Source organism: Copidosoma floridanum, unplaced genomic scaffold, assembly GCF_036245765.1.
Source record: "Copidosoma floridanum isolate Cflo_tuat_1 unplaced genomic scaffold, Cflo_Japanese_pri ptg000001l, whole genome shotgun sequence".
NCBI classification, from domain to species: domain Eukaryota; kingdom Metazoa; phylum Arthropoda; class Insecta; order Hymenoptera; family Encyrtidae; genus Copidosoma; species Copidosoma floridanum.
Window position 1 is genome coordinate 26766736 of NW_028321878.1, and position 25152 is coordinate 26791887.

Here is a 25152-nt window from a genome sequence, read left to right on the forward strand (position 1 = left end):
ATTTTATTAATTGACAAAGCAACCAGAAAGCGCTTTGGGTTGTCTGGAGATTGTGCTTGTGTTAATTTTTTTATTTTATCAATTATTAAAACGAATTAAAAGTGCCACGGGTTGTGTGGGAATTGGTGCTTGTGTTATTTTATTTAATTTTATTAATAGTTAAAGTAACCTAAAAGTGCCCCGGGTTGTTTGGGGATTGGCGATTGCTCTTCTTTATTTATTGTAATTATAAACAGAGCAACCAGAAAGCGCTTTAGGTTGTGTGGGAATTAATGCTTGTGTTATTTTATTAATTTTTTAAATAATTAAAGTAACCAGAAAGTGACCCGGGTTGTGTGGGGATTGGTGCTTGTGTTATTTTATTTGATTATATTACTAGTTCAAAGGACCAGAAAGCGCCCCAGGTTGTTTGGGGATTGATGTTTGTGTTATTTCATTTATTTTATTAATAATTAAAGTGATTAGAAAGAGCATCCTGGGTTGTATGGGAATTGGTGCTTGTGTTATTTTATTTATTATATCAATAATTAAAGCGACCAGAAAGCGCCCTGGGTTGTGCGGGAAATGGCGCTTGCTCTACTTTATTTACTTTATTATTAATTCAATGGACTAGAAAGTTCCTCGGGTTGTGTGGGGATTGGTGCTTGTGTTAATTTATTTATTCTATCAATAATTAAAACGAATAGAAAGTGCCTTAGGTTGTGCGGGGATTGGTGCTTGTGTTATTTTATTTAAATTTATCAATAGTTAAAGTAACCTGAAAATGCCCTAGGTTGTTTAGGAATCGGCGATTTCTCTACTTTATTCATTGTATTAATTAATAAGACAACCAAATAGCGCTCTGGGATGTGTTGGGATTGGCGCTTGCTCTTCCATATTTATTTTATTAAGAAATAATGCGTCAAGAAAGCGCTTCGTGTTGTGTCGGGATTGGTGCTTGCTCTACGTTATTTATTCTATCAATTAACGAAGCTATTAGAAAGTGCTTCGGTTACTGTAGGGATTAAAGCTTGTGTTATTTTGTTTAATTGTGTTAATAGTTCAAGCGACCAGAAAGTGCCTCATGTTGTGAGGGGATTGGCGCTTGTTCTACTTTATTCATTTCATGAAAAATTAATGCGTCCAGAAAAGGCCCCGGGTTGTGTGGGGATTGGAGCTTAATCTTTTTCATTTATTGTAATAATTAAGAAAGAAACTAAAAAGCGCATCGAGTTGTAAGGGGATTGGTGCTTGTGTTATTTTATTTATTTTATTAATAATTAAAGTGACTAGAAAGCAACCCAGGTTGTGTGGAGATTTGCGATTGCTCTACTATATTTATTTTATATATAATCAATGCGTCCAGAAAGCGCCTGGTGTTGTGTGGAGATTGGCGCTTGCTCTACTTCTTTATTATATTAATTAGCTGATCAACTAGAAAAAGCTTTGAATTTTGTGGCGATTGTTGCTTGTGTTATTTTAGTTAATTCTATTAATGGTTAAAGCAACTAAAAAGTGCCCTGGATTGTGTAGAGATTGGCGCTTGCTCTACTTCATTTATTTTATTAAAAATTATGCGTCTAGAAAGTGCCCTGGGTTGTGTAGGGATTTGCGCTTGCTCTTCTTTATTTATTGTATTAATTAACAAAAGAACCAGAAAGCACTTGGGGTTGTGTGGGAATTGATGCTTGTGTTATTTTATTTAATTCTATTGATAATTAAAGCGATTAAAAAGCGCCCTGGGTTGTGCAAGAATTGGCGCTTGCTCTACTTTATTTATTTTATTAGGAATTATACGTCTAAAAAGTGCCCTGGGTTGTGTGGGGATTTGCGCTTGCTCTTCTTTATTTATTGTCATAATATACAAAGCAACCAGATGGCGCTTCGAGTCGTGTGTGGATTGGTGCTTGTGTTATTTTATTTATTTTATTAATAATTAAAGTGACCGTAAAGCACCCTTGTTGTGTTGGAATTGGTGCTTGTGTTATTTTATCTAAATCTATTATTATTTAAAGCGACCAGAGTGCACCCTGGGTTGTGCGGAGAATGGCGCTTGCTCTACTTTATTTATTTTACTATTAATGCAATGGACCAAAAAGTTACTCGATTTTGTGGAGATTGACGCTTGCACTTCTTTATTTATTGTATTAATTAACAGAGCAACCAGAAAGCGCTTCGTGTTGTCTGGAGATTGGTGCTTGTGATAATTTAATTATGTAATTAATAATTAAAAAGAATAGAAAGTGCCTTGGGTTGTGCAGGAATCGGTGCTTGTGTTATTTTATTTAATTTTATTAAAAGTTAAAGTAACCTAAAAGTGCCCCGCGTTGTTTGGGGATTGGCGATTGCTCTTCTTTATTTATTGTAATAATAAACAAAGCAACTAGATTGCGCTTCGAATGTGTGGGAATTGGTGATTGTGTTATTTTATTTATTTTATTAATAATTAAAGTGACCATAAAGCACCCTGGGTTGTGTGGGGATTAGTGCTTGTGTTATTTTATCTAGATCTGTCAATAATTAAAGCGACCAGAAAGCGCCCTGGGTTGTGCGGGGAATGGCGCTTGCTCTACTTTATTTATTTTATTATTAAATCAACGGACTAGAAAGTTTCTCGGGTTTTGTGGTGATTGGTGCTTGTGTTAATTTATTCATTTTATCAATGATTAAAACGAATAGAAAGTGCTTGAGGTTGTGCGGGGATTGGTGCTTGTGTTATTTTATTCAAATTTATCAATAGTTAAAGTAACCTGAAAATGCCCCAGGTTGTTTAGGAATTGGCGATTTCTCTACTTTATTTATTGTATTAATTAATAAGACAACCAGATAGCGCTCTGGGATGTGTTAGGATTGGCGCTTGCTCTTTCATATTCATTTTATTAAGAATTAATGCGTCAAAAAAGCGCTTCGTGTTGTGTCGGGATTGGCGCTTGCTCTACGTTATTTATTCTATCAATTAACGAAGCAATCAGAAAGTGCTTCGGTTACTGTAGGGATTAAAGCTTGTGTTATTTTATTTAATTGTGTTAATAGTTCAAGCGACCAGAAAGTGCCTTGGGTTGTGAGGGGATTGGCGCTTGTTCTACTTTATTCATTTCATGAAAAATTAATGCGTCCAGAAAAGGCCCCGGGTTGTGTGGGGATTGGAGCTTAATCTTTTTTATTTATTGTCATGATTAACAAAGCAACCAAAAAGCGCATCGGGTTGTAAGGGGATTGGTGCTTGTGTTATTTTATTTATTTTATTAATAATTAAAGTGACTAGAAAGCAACCCAGATTGTGTGAAGATTGGCGATTGCTCTACTTTATATATTGTGTAAATTCATAAGGCAACTAGAAAGCGCCTTAGGTTGTGTGGGAATTTGCGATTGCTCTACTATATTTATTTTATATAAAATCAATGCGTCCAGAAAGCGCCTGGTGTTGTGTGGAGCTTGGCGCTTGCTCTACTTCTTTATTATATTAATTAGCTGAACAACTAGAAAAAGCTTTGAATTTTGTGGCGATTGTTGCTTGTGTTATTTTAGTTAATTTTATTAATAGTTAAAGGAACTAAAAAGTGCCCCGGATTGTGTGGAGATTCGCGCTTGCTCTACTTTGTTTGTTTTATTAAAAATAAATGCGTCCAGAAAGCGCCCTAGGTTGTGTGGGAATTGGTGCTTGTGTTATTTTATCTAAATCTATTATTAATTAAAGCGACCAGAAAGCACCCTGGGTTGTGCGGAGAATGGCGCTTGCTCTACTTTATTTATTTTACTATTAATGCAATGGACCAGAAAGTTACTCGATTTTGTGGGGATTGACGCTTTCACTTCTTTATTTATTGTATTAATTAACAGAGCAACCAGAAAGCGCTTCGGGTTGTCTGGAGATTGGTGCTTGTGATAATTTAATTATATAATTAATAATTAAAAAGAATAGAAAGTGCCTCAGGTTGTGCGGGGATTGGTGCTTGTGTTATTTTATTTAAATTTATCAATAGTTGAAGTAACCTGAAAGTGCCCCGGGTTGTTTAGGAATTGGCGATTGCTTTACTTTATTTATTGAATTAATTAATAAGACAACTAAAGAATGCTCTGGAATGTGTTGGGATTGGCGCTTGTTCTTTCATATTTATTTTATTAAGAATTAATGGCTCAAGAAAGCGCTTCTTGTTGTGTCGGGATTAGCGCTTGCTCTACGTTATTTATTCTATTAATTAACGAAGCAGTCAGAAAGTGCTTTGGTTACAGTAGGGATTGATGCTTGTGTTATTTTATTTAATTGTGTTAATTATTCAAGCGACCAGAAAGTGCCTCGGGTTGTAAGAGGATTGGCGCTTGTTCTACTTTATTCATTTTATGAAAAATTAATGCGTCCAGAAAAGGCCCCGAATTGTGTGGGGATTGGAGCTTAATCTTTTTCATCTATTGTAATAATTAATGAAGCAACCAAAAAGCGCATCGGGTTGTGTAGGGATTGGCGATTGCTCTACTATATTTATTTTATTAGTTATTCATGCGTCCAGAAAGTGCCTGGTGTTGTGTGGAGATTGGCGCTTGCTCTACTTCATTTATTATATTCATTAGCAGAACAACCAGAAAGCGCTTTGAATTTTGTGGGAATTGTTGCCTGTGTTATTTTAGTTAATTTTATTAATCGTTAAAGCAACTAAAAAGTGCCCCAGATTGTGTGAAGATTGGCGCTTGCTCTACTTTATTTATTTTATTAGAAATTAATGCGTCCAGGGAGCACTCTGGGTCGTGTGGGGAATGTCGCTTGCTCTACTTTATTTATTGAAATAATTAACAAAGCAACCAAAAAGCGCTTTAGGTTGTGTAAGATTTGGTGCTTGTGTTATTTTATTAATTTTCCTAATAATTAAAGTAACCAGGAAGTGCCCCGGGTTGTGTGGGGATTGGTGCTTGTGTAATTTCATTTATTGTATAAATAATTAAAGTGACCAGAAAGCAACCCAGGTTGTCTGGGGATTGGCGATTGCTCTACTTTATATATTGTGTAAATTCATAAGGCAACTAGAAAGCGCCTTAGGTTGTGTGGGGATTGGCTATTGCTCTACTATATTTATTTTATTAATATATAATGCGTCCAGAAAGCGCCTGGTGTTGTGTGGAAATTGGCGCTTGCTCTACTTCATTTATTATATTAATGAGCAGAACAACCAGAAAGCGCTTTAAATTTTGTGGAGATTGTTGCTTGTGTTATTTTAGTTAATTTTATTAATAGTTAAAGGAACTAAAAAGTGCCCCGGATTGTGTGGAGATTCGCGCTTGCTCTACTTTATTTGTTTTATTAAAAATAAATGCGTCCAGAAAGCGCCCTAGGTTGTGTGGGAATTGGTGCTTGTGTTATTTTATCTAAATCTATTATTAATTAAAGCGACCAGAAAGCACCCTGGGTTGTGCGGAGAATGGCGCTTGCTCTACTTTATTTATTTTACTATTAATGCAATGGACCAGAAAGTTACTCGATTTTGTGGGGATTGACGCTTTCACTTCTTTATTTATTGTATTAATTAACAGAGCAACCAGAAAGCGCTTCGGGTTGTCTGGAGATTGGTGCTTGTGATAATTTAATTATATAATTAATAATTAAAAAGAATAGAAAGTGCCTTGGGTTGTGCAGGAATCAATGCTTGTGTTATTTTATTTAATTTTATTAATAGTTAAAGTAACCTAAAAGTGCTTCGCGTTGTTTGGGGATTGGCAATTGCTTTTCTTCATTTATTGTATTAGTTAACAAAGCAACCATAAAGCGCTTCAGGTTGTGTGGGAATTGGTGCTTCTGTTATTTTATTGATTTTTTTAATAATTAAAGTAACCAGAAAGTGCCCCGGGTTGTGTGGGGAGGGTGTTTGTGTTATATCATTTATTTTATTAATAATTAAACTGACCAGGAAGCAGCCTGGGTTGTATGGGAATTGGTGCTTGTGTTATTTTATTTATTCTATCAATAATGAAAGCGACCAGAAAGCGCCCTGGGTTGTGCGGGGAATGGCGCTTGCTCTACTTTATTTATTTTATTAAAAATTATGCGTCTAGAAAGTGCCCTGGTTTGTGTGAGGATTTGCGCTTGCTCTTCTTTATTTATTGTAATAATAAACAAAGCAACTAGATTGCGCTTCGAATAAGTGGGGATTGGTGATTGTGTTATTTTAATTATTTCATTAATAATTGAAGTGACCATAAAGCACCCTGGGTTGTGTGGGGATTAGTGCTTGTGTTATTTTATCTAGATCTGTTAATAATTAAAGAGACCAGAAAGCGCCCTGGGTTGTGCGGGGATTGGCGCTTGCACTTTTTTATTTATTTTATTAATTGACAAAGCAACCAGAAAGCGCTTTGGGTTGTCTGGGGATTGGTGCTTGTGTTAATTTTTTTATTTTATCAATAATTAAAACGAAAAAAAAGTGCCTCAGGTTGTGCGGGGATTGGTGCTTGTGTTATTTTATTTAAATTTATCAATAGTTAAAGTAACCTGAAAATGCCCCAGGTTGTTTAGGAATTGGCGATTTCTCTACTTTATTTATTGTATTAATTAATAAGACAACCAGATAGCGCTCTGGGATGTGTTGGGATTGGCGCTTGCTCTTTCATATTTATTTTATTAAGAATTAATGCGTCAAGAAAGCGCTTCGTGTTGTGTCGGGATTGGCGCTTGCTCTACGTTATTTATTCTATTAATTAACGAAGCAATCAGAAAGTGCTTCGGTTACTGTAGGGATTAAAGCTTGTGTTATTTTATTTATTTGTGTTAATAGTTCAAGCGACCAGAAAGTGCCTCGGGTTGTGAGGGGATTGGCGCTTGTTCTACTTTATTCATTTCATGAAAAATTAATGCGTCCAGAAAAGGCCCCGGGTTGTGTGGGGATAGGAGCTTAATCTTTTTTATTTATTGTAATGATTAACAAAGCAACCAAAAAGCGCATCGGGTTGTAAGGGGATTGGTGCTTGTGTTATTTTATTTATTTTATTTATAATTAAAGTGACTAGAAAGCAACCCAGGTTGTGTGGAGATTGGCGATTGCTCTACTTTATATATTGTGTGAATTCATAAGGCAACTAGAAAGCGCCTTAGGTTGTGTGGAAATTTGCGATTGCTCTACTATATTTATTTTATATATAATCAATGCGTCCAGAAAGCGCCTGGTGTTGTGTGGAGCTTGGCGCTTGCTCTACTTCTTTATTATATTAATTAGCTGAACAACTAGAAAAAGCTTTGAATTTTGTGGCGATTGTTGCTTGTGTTATTTTAGTTAATTTTATTAATAGTTAAAGCAACTAAAAAGCGCCCCGGATTGTGTAAAGATTGGCGCTTGCTCTACTTCATTTATTTTATTAAAAATTATGCGTCTAGAAAGTGCCCTGGGTTGTGTGGGGATTTGCGCTTGCTCTTTTCTATTTATTGTATTAATTGACAAAAAAACCAGAAAACACTTGGGGTTGTGTGGGAATTGATGCTTGTGTTATTTTATTTATTCTATCAATAATTAGAACGACCAGAAAGCGCCCTGGGTTGTGCGTAAAATGGCGATTGCTTTACTTTAATTCCTTTATTTAGAATTCAAAGGACCAAAAAGTTCTTTGGATTGTGTGGGAATTGGAGCTTGCTTTTCTTTATTTATTAAATTAATTAACAAAGCAACCAGAAAGCGCTTTAGGTTGTGTGGGGATTGGTGCTTGTGTTATTTTATTTGATTATATTACTAGTTCAAGTGACCAGAAAGCGCCCCAGGTTGTGTGGGAATTGGTGTTTGTGTTATTTCATTTATTTTATTAATAATTAAAGTGACCAGAAAGCAACCTGGGTTGTATGGGAATTGGTGCTCGTGTTATTTTATTTAATTCTATTGATAATTAAAGCGATTAAAAAGTGCCCTGGGTAGTGTGGGAATTTGCGCTTGCTCTCATTTATTTATTTTATTATTAATTTAATGGACTAGAAAGTTCCTCAGGTTGTGCGGGGATTGGTGTTTGTGTTATTTCTTTTCTTTTGTTAATAATTGAAGTGACTAGGAAGCAACCTGGGTTGTATGGGAATTGGTGCTTGTGTTATTTTATTTAATTCTATTGATAATAAAAGCGATTAAAAAGTACCCTGGGTTGTGCGGGAATTGGCGCTTGCTCTACTTTATTTATTTTATTAAAAATTATGCGTCTAAAAAGTGCCCTAAATTGTGTGGGAATTTGCGCTTGCTCTTCTTTATTTACTGTCATAATAAACAAAGCAACCAGATAGCGCTTCGGGTTGTGTAGGGATTGGTGCTTGTGTTATTTTGTTTATTTTATTAATAATTAAAGTGACCATAAAGCACCCTGGGTTGAGTGGGGATTGGTGCTTGTGTTATTTTATCTAAATCTATTTATAATTAAAGCGACCAGAAAGCGCCCTGGGTTATGCGGGGAATGGCGCTTGCTCTACGTTATTTATTTTACTATTAATTTAATGGACCAAAAAGTTACTCGATTTTGTGGGGATTGGCGCTTGCACTTCTTTAATTATTGTATTAATTAATAAGACAACTAAAGAATGCTCTGGGATGTGTTGGGATTGGCGCTTGTTCTTTCATATTTATTTTATTAAAAATTAATGGCTCAAGAAAGCGCGCCTTGTTGTGCCGGGATTGGCGCTTGCTCTACGTTATTTATTCTATTAATTAACGAAGCAGTCAGAAAGTGCTTCGGTTACTGTAGGGATTGATGCTTGTGTTATTTTATTTAATTGTGTTAATTATTCAAGCGACCAGAAAGTGCCTCGGGTTGTAAGAGGATTGGCGCTTGTTCTACTTTATTCATTTTATGAAAAATTAATGCGTCCAGAAAAGGCCCCGAATTGTGGGGGATTGGAGCTCAATCTTTTTCATTTATTGTAATAATTAATGAAGCAACCAAAAAGCGCATCGGGTTGTGTGGGGATTGGCGATTGCTCTACTATATTTATTTTATTAGTAATTCATGCGTCCAGAAAGTGCCTGGTGTTATGTGGAGATTGGCGCTTGCTCTACTTCATTTATTATATTAATTAGCAGAACAACCAGAAAGCGCTTTGAATTTTGTGGGAATTGTTGCCTGTGTTATTTTAGTTAATTTTATTAATAGTTAAAGCAACTAAAAAGTGCCCTAGATTGTGTGGAGATTGGCGCTTGCTCTACTTTATTTATTTTATTAGAAATTAATGCGTCCAGGGAGCACTTTGGGTCGTGTGGGGAATGTCGCTTGCTCTACTTTATTTATTGAAATAATTAACAAAGCAACCAAAAAGCGCTTTAGGTTGTGTGGGATTTGGTGCTTGTGTTATTTTATTAATTTTTCTAATAATTAAAGTAACCAGGAAGTGCCCCGGGTTGTGTGGGGATTGGTGCTTGTGTAATTTCATTTATTGTATAAATAATTAAAGTGACCATAAAGCTTACTGAGTTTTGTGGGGATTGGTGCTTGTGTTATTTTATCTAAATCTATTAATTATTAAAGCGACCAGGAAGCGCCCTGGGTTGTGCGGGAAATGGCGCTTGCTCTACTTTATTAATTTTACTATTAACTCAATGGACCAGAAAGTTCCTCGATTTTATGGGGATTGGCGCTTGCGCCTCTTCATTTATTGTATTAATTAACAAAGCAACCAGAAAGCGCTTTGGGTTGTTTGGCAATTTGTGCTTGTGTTATTTTATTTATTTTATTAATAATTGAAGCGACTAGACAGTCCCTGGGTGGTGTGGGGATTGGCGCTTGCTCTTCCTTATTTATAGTATCAAATAACAGAGCAACCAGAAAGCGCTTTGGGTTGTCTGGAGATTGGTGCTTGCGTTGATTTAATTATTTTATTAATAATTAAAACAAATAGAAAGCGCCTCGGGTTGTGCGAGAATTTTATGCTTGTGTTACTTTATTGATTTTGTTAATAATTAAAGTGACCAGTAAGTGCTCTGGGTTGCGTGGGGTTTGGTGCTTGTGTAATTTTATTTAAGCATATTATTAGTTCAAGCGACCAGACAGCACCCTAGGTTGTGTGGGGATTGGTGCTTGCTCTACTTTATTTATTGTATCAATGAACAGCGAAACCAATAAGCACTTCAGGTTATGTGGGAATTGGTGCTTGTAATATTTTATTCATTCTATCAATGATTAAAGCGACCAGAAAGCACCCAAGGTTGTGTGGGAAATGGCGCTTGCTCTTCTTTGTGTCCTTTATTTATAATTCAAAGGACCAGAAAGTTCCTCATGTTGTTTAGGGATTGGTGCTTGAGTTATTTTATTTACTTTATATATAATTAAAGCAACCAGACAGTGCCCTAAGTAGTGTGGGGATTGGCGCTTGCTTTTCTTTAATTATTGTATTAATTAACAAAGCAACCAGAAAGCGCTTCGGGTTGTGTGGGGATTGGTGCTTGTGTTATTTTTATTATTTTAATAATAATAAAAGTGACCAGCAAGCAACTCAGGTTGTGTGGGGATTGGCGATGCTCTACTTTATATATTGTATAAATTTATAAGGCAACTAGAAAGCGCCTTAGGTTGTGTGGGGATCTGCGATTGCTCTACTATATTTATTTTAATTATAATTAATGCGCCCAACAAGCGCTCTGGGTTGTTTGGGGATTGTCGCTTGCTCTACTTTATTTATTGTATTAATTATTAAAGAAACCAGAAAGCACATAAGGTTGTGTAGGAATTGGTGCTTGTGTTATTTTATTTATTCTATCAATAATTAAAACGACCAGAAAGCGCCCTGGGTTGTGTTGGAATTGGTGCTTGTGTTATTTTATTCAATTCTATTAATAATTAAAGCAACTAGAAAGTGCCCTGGGTTGTGCGGGGGAAGGCGCTTGCTCTACTTTATTTATTTTACTAATAATTTAATGGACCAGAAAATTACTCGATTTTGTGGGAATTGGCGCTTGCACTTTTTTATTGATTGTATTAATCAACAAAGCAACCAGAAAGCGCTTTAAGATGTGTGGGGATTGGTGCTTGTGTTATTTTATTTATTTTATTAATAATTAAAGCGACCAGACAGTCCCTGGGTTGTGTGGCGATTGGTGCTTGCTTTTTTTTATTCATTGTATCAATTAACAGAGCAACCAGAAAGCGCTTTAGGTTGTGTGGTAATTTGTGCTTGTAATATTTTATTGATTTTTTCAACAATTAAAGTTACACGAAAGTGCTTCGGGTTGTGTGGGGATTGATGCTTGTGTAATTTTATTTAAGCATATTACTAGTTTAAGCGACCAGACAGCGCCCCAGATTGTGTGGGGATTGGTGCTTGTGTTATTTCATTTATTTTATTTATAATTAAAGGGACCAGAAAGCATCCTGGGTTGTGTGAAAATTGGTGCTTGTGTTATTTTAATTAATTCTATTAATAATTAAAGCAAACCGAAAGTGCTCTTGGTTGTGCCTGAAATGACGCTTGCTCTTTTTTGTTTTCTTTATTTATAATTCAAATGAGCAGAAATTTCCTCGGATTGTGTGGGGATTGGCAATGACTTTTCTTTATTTATTGAATTTATTAACAAAGCAACCAGAAAGCGCTTTAGGTTGTGTGAAAATTGGTGCTTATGTTATTATATTAATTTTTTTAATAATTAAAGCGACCAGAAAGTGTCCTGGGTTGTGTGGAGATTGGTGCTTGTGTTATTTTATTAAATTATATTACTAGTTTAAGCGACCAAAAAGCGCCCTAGGTCGTGTAGTGATTTGTGCTTGTTCTATTTTATTTATTTTATTTATAATTAAAGCAACCAGACAGTGCCCTAAGTAGTGTGGGGATTGGCGCTTGCTTTTCTTTAATTATTGTATTAATTAACAAAGCAACCAGAAAGCGCTTCGGGTTGTGTGGGGATTAGTGCTTGTGTTATTTTTATTATTTTAATAATAATAAAAGTGACCAGCAAGCAACTCAGGTTGTGTGGGGATTGGCAATGCTCTACTTTATATATTGTATAAATTTATAAGGCAACTAGAAAGCGCCTTAGGTTGTGTGGGGATCGGCGATTGCTCTACTATATTTATTTTAATTATAATTAATGCGCCCAACAAGCGCTCTGGGTTGTTTGGGGATTGTCGCTTGCTCTACTTTATTTTTTGTATTAATTATTAAAGAAACCAGAAAGCACATAAGGTTGTGTAGGAATTGGTGCTTGTGTTATTTTATTTATTCTATCAATAATTAAAACGACCAGAAAGCGCCCTGGGTTGTGTTGGAATTGGTGCTTGTGTTATTTTATTCAATTTTATTAATAATTAAAGCAACTAGAAAGTGCCCTGGGTTGTGCGGGGGAAGGCGCTTGCTCTACTTTATTTATTTTACTAATAATTTAATGGACCAGAAAATTACTCGATTTTGTGGGGATTGGCGCTTGCACTTCTTTATTGATTGTATTAATCAACAAAGCAACCAGAAAGCGCTTTAAGATGTGTGGGGATTGGTGCTTGTGTTATTTTATTTATTTTATTAATAATTAAAGCGACCAGACAGTCCCTGGGTTGTGTGGCGATTGGCGCTTGCTTTTTTTTATTCATTGTATCAATTAACAGAGCAACCAGAAAGCGCTTTTGGTTGTGTGGTAATTTGTGCTTGTAATATTTTATTGATTTTTTTAACAATCAAAGTTACACGAAAGTGCTTCGGGTTGTGTGGGGATTGATGCTTGTGTAATTTTATTTAAGCATATTACTAGTTTAAGCGACCAGACAGCGCCCCAGATTGTGTGGGGATTGACGCTTGTGTTATTTCATTTATTTTATTTATAATTAAAGGGACCAGAAAGCATCCTGGGTTGTGTGAAAATTGGTGCTTGTGTTATTTTAATTAATTCTATTAATAATTAAAGCAAACCGAAAGTGCTCTGGGTTGTGCCTGAAATGACGCTTGCTCTTTTTTGTTTTCTTTATTTATAATTCAAATGAGCAGAAAGTTCCTCAGATTGTGTGGGGATTGGCAATGACTTTTCTTTATTTATTGAATTTATTAACAAAGCAACCAGAAAGCGCTTTAGGTTGTGTGAAAATTGGTGCTTATGTTATTATATTAATTTTTTTAATAATTAAAGCGACCAGAAAGTGTCCTGGGTTGTGTGGAGATTGGTGCTTGTGTTATTTTATTAAATTATATTACTAGTTTAAGCGACCAAAAAGCGCCCTAGGTTGTGTTGTGATTTGTGCTTGTTCTATTTTATTTATTTTATTTATAATTAAAGCGACCAGAAGGCGCCTCGGGTCGTGCGGGAATTGATGCTTGTGTTTTTTTATTTATTTTATAAATAACTAATGCGACCAGAAAGCACCCCGGGTTGTGTGGAGATTGGTTTTTGTGTGATTTTATTTAATTATATTAATAATTTATGCGACCAGAAAGCGCTTTGTGTTGTGTGGGGATTGCTGCTTGTGTTATTTTATTTATTTTATTAATAGTTAAAGTAACCTTAAAGCACCCTGGGTCGTGTGGGGATTGGTGCTTGTGTTATTTTATTTAAATTTTTAATAATTAAAGCGACCAGAAAGCGCCCTGGGTTAGTGCGGGGAATGGCGCTTGCTCTACCTCATTTATCGTATCAATTAACAGAGCAACTAAAAAGCGCTTCGAACTGTCTAGAGATTGGTGCTTGTGTTAATTTAATTATTTTATTAATAATTAAAACGAATAGAAAGTGCCTCAAGTTGTGCGAAAATTGGTGCTTGTGTTATTTTATTTAATTTTATTCATAGTTAAAGTAACCTGAAAGTGCCCCGGGTATTTTGGGGATTGGCGATTGCTCTTCTTTATTTATTGTATCAATTACCAAAGCAACCAGAAAGCGCTTTAGGTTGTGTGGGAATTGGTGCTTGTGTTATTTCATTGATTTTTTTAAGAATTGAAGTAACCAGAAAGTGCCCCGGGTTGTGTGGGGATTGATGCTAGTGTTATTTTATATAATGATATTACTAGTTCAAAAGACCAGAAAGAGCCCTAGGTTGTGTGGGGAATGGTGTTTGTGTTATTTGATTCATTTTATTAATAATTAAAGTGACCAGGAAGCATCCTGGGTTGTATGGGAATTGGTGCTTGTGTTATTTTATTTATTCAATCAATAATTAAAGCGACCAGAAAGCGCCCTGGGTTGTGCAGGGAATGGCGCTTGCTCTACTTTATTTATTTTATTAAAAATCATGCGTCTAGAAAGTGCCCTGGATTGTGTGGGGATTTGCGCTTGCTCTTCTTTATTTATTGTAATAATAAACAAAGCAACTAGATTGCGCTTCGGGTTGTGTGGGGATTGGTGCTTGTGTTATTATATTTATTTTATTAATAATTAAAGTGACCATATAGCACCCTGGGTTGTGTGGGGATTGGTGCTTGTGTTATTTTATCTTAATCTATTAATAATTAAAGCGACCAGAAAGCGCCCTGGGTTGTGCGGGGAATGGCGCTTGCTCTACTTTATTTATTTTACTCTTAATTCAATGGACCAGAAAGTTACTCGATTTTGTGGAGATTGGCGCTTGCACTGCTTTATTTATTGTATTATTTAACAAAGCAACCAGAAAGCGCTTGAGGTTGTGTGGGGATTGGTGCTTGTGTTTTTTTATATATTTTATTAATAATTAAAGCAACCAGACAGTCCCTGGGTTGTGCGGAGAATGTCGCTTGCTCTACTTTATTTATTTTATTATTATTTCAATGGACTAGAATGTTCCTCGGGTTGTTTGGGGATTGGCGCTTGCACTTCTTTATTTATTGTATTAATTGACAAAGCAACCAGAAAGCGCTTTGGGTTGTCTAGAGATTGGTGCTTGTGTTAATTCAATTATTTTATTAATAATTAAAACGAATAGAAAATGCCTCGGGTTGTGCGGTAATTGGTGCTTGTGTTATTTTATTTAATTTTATTAATAGTTAAAGTAACCTGAAAGTGCCCCGGGTTGTTTGAGGATTGGCGATTGCTTTTCTTTATTCATTGGATCAATTACCAAAGCAACCAGATAGCGCTTTAGGTTGTGTGGAAATTGGTGCTTTTGTTATTTTATTGATTTTTTTAATAATTAAAGTAACAAGAAAGTGCCCCGGGTTGTGTGGGAATTGATGCTTGTGTTATTTCATTTGATTATATTACTAGTTTAAACGACCAGAAAGAGCCCTAGGTTGTGTGGGGAAGATGATTGATGTTTTCGCCGAGTCGCAGCTTCCCGTTTTCTCAGAGAACCTGGATAATTTTAAATTAATTTTTTATGAGGCTACGTCTGACTTACTCTTAAAGCATACAAATTAACCGCAAGTCCGCATGGTTCTGGGGTTAAGATATTTAATCAAACATTGATTTTACAATAGTTTTACAACACATTTACAAAATGGAAAAATAAAAAAAATAACTAATTAAAGCAGCTCGAAGTTGTCTGTGTAAAAAAAAAGGTGAGTGAGAAAGACCAGGAAAATGAAAGAGAGAAAGAAAAAAAAGACGCTAGCATGCTAGGCAAACTCGTGCAAAGGGTAAATAAACTCGTGTGAAAAGAACTCGTGCAAAAATACTCGTGCATTGTAGGCGCAGTCTCATGCCCTTGCCTGACGACAAGAGACTGCGCTTGAACTAGGAGGATTCTACCTGAATGCACAGCTGAACTGTGATCCCAACCCGGGTGGCCACCCTTTGCATATGAATTAGGACTTGCGAACCCTGAGGCGTCAAACTCCTTGAATTCTTGAAAGCCAACTTCCCGGTGGTCTTGTCTCGTCTCTTGCACTGTCAATATCGCGCCTCGCCTTTCCTGGCAACTGAGATGAAACGCGTAGTGTCGAGGAGAAATCGAATAGCGGCGCCGACTTCTGTAGCCTTTCCACCGTATTAAACACGGCAAGGAGCGAAAAAAATGTTGCCCGATTCTTGGGGAACAACTAGCGAGCGTGCGCATCCGAAGATTGCAGAGAATGGAGAGAGAGAGAAAACCACCTTTTTTTACTGTCCTGAACTACAATGCTAGCTGCCGATTTTTTTCCGTTGCCAAGGTGACGACTGCGTGTTCCAATGACATCTGAGCGGCCACCACCGCTCGCTTTTATTTCGAACATCAGCCTAGCCGTGTTGTTTCGTTGAACACGAAACATGCTCCCCCCGTTGCGAAAGTGAGAGCAAAGATGCAAAGTACGAGAGTAGCATGAGTGATGGGTTGTGTAATTGGGTGAACTCATGTTTTACAAATTATCGTGATCCTCAATATTAGGCAAGGGGCACAGCTTGGTAACGCTTCGGAGGTAGTCTCCTTGTGAAGTTTTGACCTTGGCCACGCGCACGACGCCATCGCTCCCAGGGCTGACCTCCACGACCTTTCCAAGCAGCCACTCGCAACACGGTTGTTTTTTGTCAATAATAATGACGATCGAGCCGACCTTTATTGAACCGGTGCTCTTTAGCCACTTCTGTCGCCTCTGGAGTTCATTGAGGTATTCGACATGCCACCGTTTCCAAAAATGTTGCCGCGCTCTTGTGACGAAATTCCATACCTCGAGCCGATTTTCTGCAACAGAGGTGTAATCGTGCTCAGGAACCATTGTTATTGGTCGTCCGATTATAAAATGAGCCGGTGTTAATGAGATGCGATCGTTTGGATCGTTAGAAACCGTGCAAATTGGACGGGAATTTAAAATGGCCTCTATCTCTTTCGCAAGCGTATCTAACTGCTCGAAAGTAAGTAATTTCCCCCCTGTAACGCGCTCAAAGTGGTGTTTAAATGACTTGACCGAAGCTTCCCACAGCCCGCCGAAATGAGGAGCCAAAGGCGGATTAAAATGCCACTTTATACCCTCAGCTGACGCGTAATCAGAAACTTGACTCTGATGTTTCTTTGTGCTATGCACCTTGAACAATTCGCGTAGCTTATTATTCGCGCCTACGAAATTCGTGCCGTTATCGGAATAGACTTGTGACGGCCGTCCTCGGCGGCTAACGAACCTTCGGAAAGCAGCTAAGAACGCATCAGTAGAGAGATCGGACGCGATTTCAACATGCACTGCCTTTGTGACCATGCAAATGAAAATGCAACCGTAAGCCTTAAGCACCACCCGATTTCTATCCTTCTTTTCCTTCATCGAAATCGGTCCCAAAAAATCTACCCCCACCCGGCTAAAAATCTCGGCCTGTGCCACACGCGCCTTGGGCAAATCACCCATCTTACACTGCACCGTTACTGGACGATGGCGAATACATGTAGTACAGCTCCTTACAATTTTCCTGACCTGGTTTTTGCCATCTAATATCCAATACCTAAGCCTAAGTTGATACAACGTGCTTTGAATCCCGGCGTGCAGTAGTCTACTGTGGGCCTCACGTATCAAAAGATCGGTAATGTAGTGCCGCGACGGTAACAAAATCGGGTGCTTCTGCGCGTAAGGAATTTGTGCATTTTTCAACCGACCTCCTACCCTAATAAGCCCGTGCTCATCGACGAAAGGGGAAAAAGCGGCCAACCTAGTATTATTTAAACCCTTCCCGTCTTTTAGCAGCTTATACTCAGTAGAAAACCGCTCGATCTGTATGGCACGCAGCAGCCGCCGTTCGACCTCAACACGCTCTTCGGGTGCGATAGTAAAAGTCTTTAGCTTCTCCGCTGTCCGAAATCGTTTGAACAAGCGCATGCAGTAAACTCCCGTAGCAACTATTGACGAAAAAGACGATAGTTTTCTGTAAAACGGCTCTAGATCTACTATGTTGAGCAAGCAAACATTCTTACGCATCCCAGGCAGATCAATGCTCATATCCAATCTAGACTCACGCCATGTGGCACTCGGCTGCCGAATCCATGGATGCCCTTCGAACCATGTCTTATTTTGCATAAACTCGGCAGCCGATTGCCCACGAGACAGCACATCTGCCATGTTATCTTTGCCTCTTACATGCCGCCACTCGCAATCTTTTGACAATCTCTGGATTTCTGCGACGCGATTCCCTTCGAATACAGTCAGAGCTTGAGGATTCTTTTTTATCCACTGCAAAACGATCTCGGAGTCTGACCAAAATACGACGCGATTGATAGGAAAATTAAAACAGCGCTTGGCCTCATTAAATAGACGAACGAGAACTACCGCCCCGCATAACTCAAGCCGCGGAATAGTAACCTCTTTGACCGGGGCAACGCGAGATTTAGCACAAGCTAGCCGTACCAAAATCTTTCCTTCCTTGTCTATCGTCCTAATGTACAAGCAGGCGCCGTACCCGCGCTTGCTAGCATCGCAAAACCCGTGCACCTCAGTCGTGACCGCGTTTAGCAAAAGCAAAACCCGTGGTATTGATAAGTTCCTGATTAATCCTGACTGTTCGGCAAAAGACCTCCATGCGGAGTGAAGCGCTTGAGGAACCGTCTCGTCCCATCCTACTTTAGCTTTCCAGCATTCCTGGATTAGAACTTTAAGCGACAAAATTACTGGACCTAAAAACCCGAGCGGATCAAAAATCTTAGCGATCTCCGATAGGATAAACCTCTTGGTAACCTTACTTGCCAACTCGATGGGCTTAACCGTAAAATTAAAGCTGTCCGCCCTTGAATTCCACGCTATACCCAACGTTTTTCGAAGGACCTGCTCGCTTTCTTGCTCTGCTGACTCGAAAGTATGGTTCATGCTACTTTCATTCATTGAATCACAGTTCGAGGCCCATTGACGAATATTAAACCCCCCGCTAGCTAGCAGCTTTGTAATTTCGGACCGAATTTGAGCCAATTCTTCGAGCGAATTGCTGCCTGTCAGAAAATCATCCACATAAAAGTCCCGATCTACGATAGCACTAGCAAGAGGAAATCGCTCTTTTTCGTCCTTGGCTAGCTGTTGCAGTGTGCGAATTGCTAAGAAGGCCGCGGCTGATACCCCGAAAGTCACGGTATTCAACTGAAAAATCTCGGTTTTATTATTAAAAAACCAGAAGAACTTTTGATACTTCCGATCAGCAGGATGCATGAGAATCTGCAGATACATCTTTTCAATATCAGCTATAAGAGCGTACCGGTAACTGCGAAAGCGAAGCAAGTGATCGAATAACTTTGGTTGAATCGTTGGCCCGGTCATTAATGAGCTATTTAATGAATTACCGGTGTCTGTTTTTGCCGAAGCGTCAAAAACCACGCGAAGCTTTGTCGTTTGGCTAGACGACTTAATCACCGCGTGGTGAGGCAGAAAATACCCTTCCGACGAATCGTCCTGCGCTCGAGATATGTAGCCCCTCGCGACATGGTCCTCTATTACGCTTGAATAATCTCGGTACCGCTGAGGATTAGCCTGGAAGCTTCTTTGCAGCGACTGAAACCTACGCGCCGCCTGACTACGCGAGTTCCCCAAATTGACCACCGGAGTCCGGAACGGCAATCGAACGATATACCTGCCCTCCTTATTGCGCGTAGTATTTTTAACATAATGCGCTTCGCATTCCTTATCCTCTTGCTCGCGTATCGACGCTCCTCCGCAATCCTCGATCTCCCAGAATCGCGTTAATCTTTCGTTCAATTCGAGCAAGTTACATGAAACTGAATTACCACGTGCATCGTCGTGCCCCCCCGCGATAATCCACCCCAATTGCGTTTTCTGTAAGTACAAATCACAATTTCCTCGCGACAAATTGATCTGCCCGACTGATAAAAGCGACAACGTTGCCCCTGAGCCCATAAGCAAGTCCACCGGCCTTGGTATGTGAAACCGTGGGTCCGCTAAAGGCAAGTTTCGCGGAATCTCAACCGACTCGCGTTGGAAAACCTCGCTCGGATTCGCGTCGCAAATTTGTGGCACCACTAACGCAGTCAGGGATTTTTCAAAATCTTTGAATCGCGATCTCACTACTATATCGATAGTCCCTTCAGACAAGGTTTGCATACCGTTCATCGCACTTACCGAAACAGAGCATTTCCTAATCGGTAACTGCAACCTGCGGCTTAAATCAGCTGTGATAAAATGTGCGGTTGAACATGTATCAAGCAAAACCCGAGCCTGAATGAGCTTACCATGTCTGCTTTTTATGAAAATAATAGCGCTCATCATAAGCTGCGAGTGCACGTGATGCGAAAGCGCGTTAAATGCTTTTTGCACTAGTCATGCCGACGAGTCGCCAGAACTATTCCCAGCGCGACCCTCACTATTTTTTGACGAATTTCGCGTACTAACCTCAACATGCAGCAGTGTATTATGGCGATAATTACATAACCGACAATGGCCGAGCGAGCATTTGCCTTCGTGAGCGCGTAAGCAATTAAGACAAAGAGCTTTAGACCGAACAAAAGCTTTCCGATCATTCACATTTAACGCCTTAAATTTTTGGCATGTATAAATCGCATGATTACTGCTGCAGAAAGGGCATGGTGGAAGCGGAGGATTAGCCTCCGTTGATGTTATAAACGCACGTGCATTGCCGTTATTTGTCTTTTTTGCCTTGACCGGACACGACGTGTCAGACGACCGCTTTGCACCCTGCAACCTGCCATCCTGTCCTAAAGTCTGCTCGGAAGTACAAAGCCGGAAAACCGACCGATCGATGAAATCAATAAATCTTTTCAGCGTCGGGACCTCGTCCAACTGCAGATTCTCCTCCCATTTCTCGCGTATATTTAACGGCAGCTTACGCTCCATCATACAAACTATGGTATGGTCATCAGGCTTGACCCCCAAAGAGCCAAGCATGGTTAAATGCTGCTTGAGTTCATCGATCAAGCCGGATAACCCCCTTGATGAAGCGATTTGCAACGGTTCAAAGTCAAATATCGCGTTTAAGTGCTTAGAAATCAGTATCCGCTTGTGCTCGTAGGCCTGAATCAAACTTCCCCATGCTTCAGCATAATTATGGGCGCTGAGGCTAAAAATCTCAACTTTGCGCAGAGCTTCCCCCGACAGAGCATTCCGCAAATAAATAAACTTAGTCACCTCATCGATGTCGTTACGAATGTGCACGACATTCATAAACCAATCTTTGAAGGACAGCCATTCCTGATGGTTCCCATCAAATAGAGGAATGTTCGCGGTCGGCAGCTTGGATTGCTTAGGCCTCTCGGCAAACGTTGAATTACCAGACGGATTAAACGTTAAGCCCGAATCGTTCAGCCTTGGATTAATAAGTTCCCCGACCTTCCCAGCCACGGTGTAATATGCCGTACGAACCTCGGTGCTATTATCAGCGATCGCCGGATCTTTTGAAATAGAAAGCACTATTTCGCGAGCCTCTTCGTATTTCCCAAACGAAGCACTTATATCCTGATATCGAACGCGTACCTGAGGCTGATTAACAACCTCCGCCGATAAAAGATCGTTTATTTCAGCGATATGCTCTTTTAATAACTTTTCCTTTACTGCAACGATCGTTTTAGCCCTTTCCAAACGGCTCTCAAGCGACATTTTAAATCCCAAAAATAAAACAAACCAAGGAATTAGAACCCTTTACCCACGCGGCAGCTGTATAACACCGGCCTATTTAAATGCGTCAGAAAATAGGCTCAAACTCCTGTAAGCGGCGAAACTGGCAAGCCCGAGCGCGTCAACAACCCTCAGCAATAAGCCTGAGCTACAACACTGCTTTGAATGTATAAGCAAAAAATGACCTTGAAAAATCCCGAGACGGCCGCCGCCCCTGCCGGCTGCTGGAAGAACGTGAGGCCCGCGATGGGAGCGATGATGTCTGACTCGGGTGCTGACGGTTACAAATCTGGAAAATGCGTTACCAAGATGTTAACAAAATTTTAACAAACAGCATGAATCTAAAAGTAAGCACAAATCAATCAATTAAATAAAACTGGCAAATGCGTTTTGCATGACCCTGCGACGGAGAAATACTGTCAAATTGCTCCACACTATAGACAACACGTGAACAAATTGGCGGCGATGAGGCCCTGATAGCAGCGATAGATGCAGTCAACCGCAGCAGCAGCAGGTCCACATACCTCACAGGAGGCACCAATGTTTTCGCCGAGTCGCAGCTTCCCGTTTTCTCAGAGAACCTGGATAATTTTAAATTAATTTTTTATGAGGCTACGTCTGACTTACTCTTAAAGCATACAAATTAACCGCAAGTCCGCATGGTTCTGGGGTTAAGATATTTAATCAAACATTGATTTTACAATAGTTTTACAACACATTTACAAAATGGAAAAATAAAAAAAATAACTAATTAAAGCAGCTCGAAGTTGTCTGTGTAAAAAAAAAGGTGAGTGAGAAAGACCAGGAAAATGAAAGAGAGAAAGAAAAAAAAGACGCTAGCATGCTAGGCAAAACTCGTGCAAAGGGTAAATAAACTCGTGTGAAAAGAACTCGTGCAAAAATACTCGTGCATTGTAGGCGCAGTCTCATGCCCTTGCCTGACGACAAGAGACTGCGCTTGAACTAGGAGGATCCTACCTGAATGCGCAGCTGAACTGTGATCCCAACCCGGGTGGCCACCCTTTGCATATGAATTAGGACTTGCGAACCCTGAGGCGTCAAACTCCTTGAATTCTTGAAAGCCAACTTCCCGGTGGTCTTGTCTCGTCTCTTGCACTGTCAATATCGCGCCTCGCCTTTCCTGGCAACTGAGATGAAACGCGTAGTGTCGAGGAAAAATCGAATAGCGGCGCCGACTTCTGTAGCCTTTCCACCGTATTAAACACGGCAAGGAGCGAAAAAAATGTTGCCCGATTCTTGGGGAACAACTAGCGAGCGTGCGCATCCGAAGATTGCAGAGAATGGAGAGAGAGAGAAAACCACCTTTTTTTACTGTCCTGAACTACAATGCTAGCTGCCAATTTTTTTCCGTTGCCAAGGTGACGACTGCGTGTTCCAATGACATCTGAGCGGCCACCACCGCTCGCTTTTATTTCGAACATCAGCCTAGCCGTGTTGTTTCGTTGAACACGAAACAGTGGGGAATGGTGTTTGTGTTATTTTATTTATTTTATTAATAATTAAAGTGACCAGGAAGCATCCTTAGTTGTATGGGAATTGGTGCTTGTGTTATTTTATTTATTCTATCAATAATTAAAGCGACCAGAAAGCGCCCTGGGTTGTGCGGGGAATGGCGCTTGCTCTACTTTATTTATTTTATTAAAAATCCTGCGTCTAGAAAGTGCCCTGGGTTGTGTGGGGATTTGCGCTTGCTCTTCTTTATTTATTGTAATAATAAACAAAGCAACTAGATTGCGCTTCGGGATGTGTGGAGATTGGTGCTTGTGTTATTTTATTTATTTTATCAATAATCAAAGTGACCATATAGCAACCTGGGTTGTGTGGGGATTAGTGCTTGTGTTATTTTATTGATTTTTTCAATAATTGAAGTAACCAGAAAGTGCCCCGGGTTGTGTGGGAATTGATGCTTGTGTTATTTCATTTGATTATATTACTAGTTCAAAAGACCAGAAAGAGCCCTAGGTTGTGTGGGGAATGGTGTTTGTGTTTTTTTATTTATTTTATTAATAATCAAAGGGACCAGGAAGCATCCTTGGTTGTATGGGAATTGGTGCTTATGTTATTTTATTTATTTTATCAATAATTGAAGTGACCAGAAAGCGCCCTGGGTTGTGCGGGAAATGGCGCTTGCTCTACTTTATTTATTTTATTAAAAATCATGCGTCTAGAAAGTGCCCTGGGTTGTGTGGGGATCTGCGCTTGCTCTTCTTTATCTATTGTAATAATGAACAAAGCAACTAGATTGCGCTTCGGGATGTGTGGGGATTGGGCTTGTGTTATTTTATTTATTTTATTAATAATTAAAGTGACCATATAGCAACCTGGGATGTGTGGGGATTGGTGCTTGTGTTATTTTATTTAAATCTATTAATAATTAAAGCGACAAGAAAGCGCCCTGGGTTGTGCGGGGAATGGCGCTTGCTCTACTTTATTTATTTTACTATTAATTTAATGGACCAGAAAGTTACTCGATTTTGTGGGGATTGGCGCTTGCACTTCTTTATTTATTGTATTAATTAACAAAGCAACCAGAAAGCGCTTGAGGTTGTGTGGGGATTGGTGCTTGTGTTATTTTACTTATTTTATTAATAATTAAAGCGACCAGACAGTCCCTGGGTTGTGCAGGGGATGGCGCTTGCTCTACTTTATTTATTTTATTATTATTTCAATGGACTAAAAAGTTCTTCGGGTTGTTTGGGGATTGGCGCTTGCACTTCTTTATTTATTGTATTAATTGACAAAGCAACCAGAAAGCGCTTTGGGTTGTCTAGGGATTGGTGCTTGTGTTAATTTTTTTATTTTATTAATAATTAAAACGAATAGAAAGTGCCTCGAGTTGTGCGGGAATTGGTGCTTGTGTTATTTTATTTGATTATATTACTAGTTCAAAGGACCAGAAAGCGCCCCAGGTTGTGTGGAGATTGGTGTTTGTGTTATTTCAATCATTTTATTACTAATTAAAGTGACCAGAAAGCATCCTGGGTTGTATGGAAATTTGTGCTTGTGTTATTTTATTTATTCTATCAATAATTGAAGTGACTAGAAAGCGCCCTGGGTTTTGCGGGTAATGGCGCTTGCTCTTATTTATTTATTTTATTATTAATTCAATGGACTAGAAAGTTCCTCGGGTTGTGTGGGGATTGGCGCTTGCACTTCTTTCTTTATTGTTTTAATTGACAAAGCAACCATAACAGCGCTTTGAGTTGTGTGGAGATTGGTGCTTGTGTTATTGTATATATTTCATTAATAATTAAAGCGACCAGAAAGCGCCCTTAGATGTGGGGGGGATGGCGCTTGCTCTACTTTACTTATTTTATTATTATTTAAATGGACTCAAAAGTTCCTCGTGTTGTTTGAGGATTGGCGCTTGCACTTCTTTATTTATTGTAGTAATTAGAAAAGCAACCAGAAAGCGCTTTGGGTTGTCTGGGGATTGGTGCTTGTGTTAATTTATTTATTCTATTAATAATCAAAACGAATAGAAAGTGCCTCAGGTTGTGCAGGGATTGGTGCTTGTGTTATTTTGTTTAAATTTATTAATAGTTAAAGTAACCTGAAAGTGCCCCGGGTTGTTTAGGAATTAGCGATTGCTTTACTTTATTTATTGTATTTATTAATAAGACAACCAGAGAGCGCTCTCGGATGTGTTGGGATTAGCGCTTGCTCTTTCATATTTATTTTATTAAGAATTAATGCGTCAAGAAAGCGCTTCGTGTTGTGTCGGGATTGGCGCTTGCTCTACGTTATTTATTCTATTAATTAACGAAGCAATCAGAAAGTGCTTTGGTTACTGTAGGGATTGA

At 38.9% G+C, this 25152-nt stretch overlaps 1 protein-coding gene across 1 annotated transcript; it reads right to left on the reverse strand.

The window, feature by feature from the left end:
- Positions 1 to 16141: 16141 nt before the first annotated feature.
- Positions 16142 to 21310, reverse strand: LOC149376123 (uncharacterized). Its single transcript, XM_089593606.1, has 2 exons — positions 20326 to 21310; positions 16142 to 19869 (listed from the first exon to the last, which is right to left on the reverse strand). The coding sequence occupies exons 1-2, from the start codon at positions 21308 to 21310 to the stop codon at positions 16142 to 16144; spliced, it is 4713 nt and encodes a 1570-aa protein (XP_089449732.1).
- Between the last annotated feature and the right edge of the window lie 3842 nt (positions 21311 to 25152).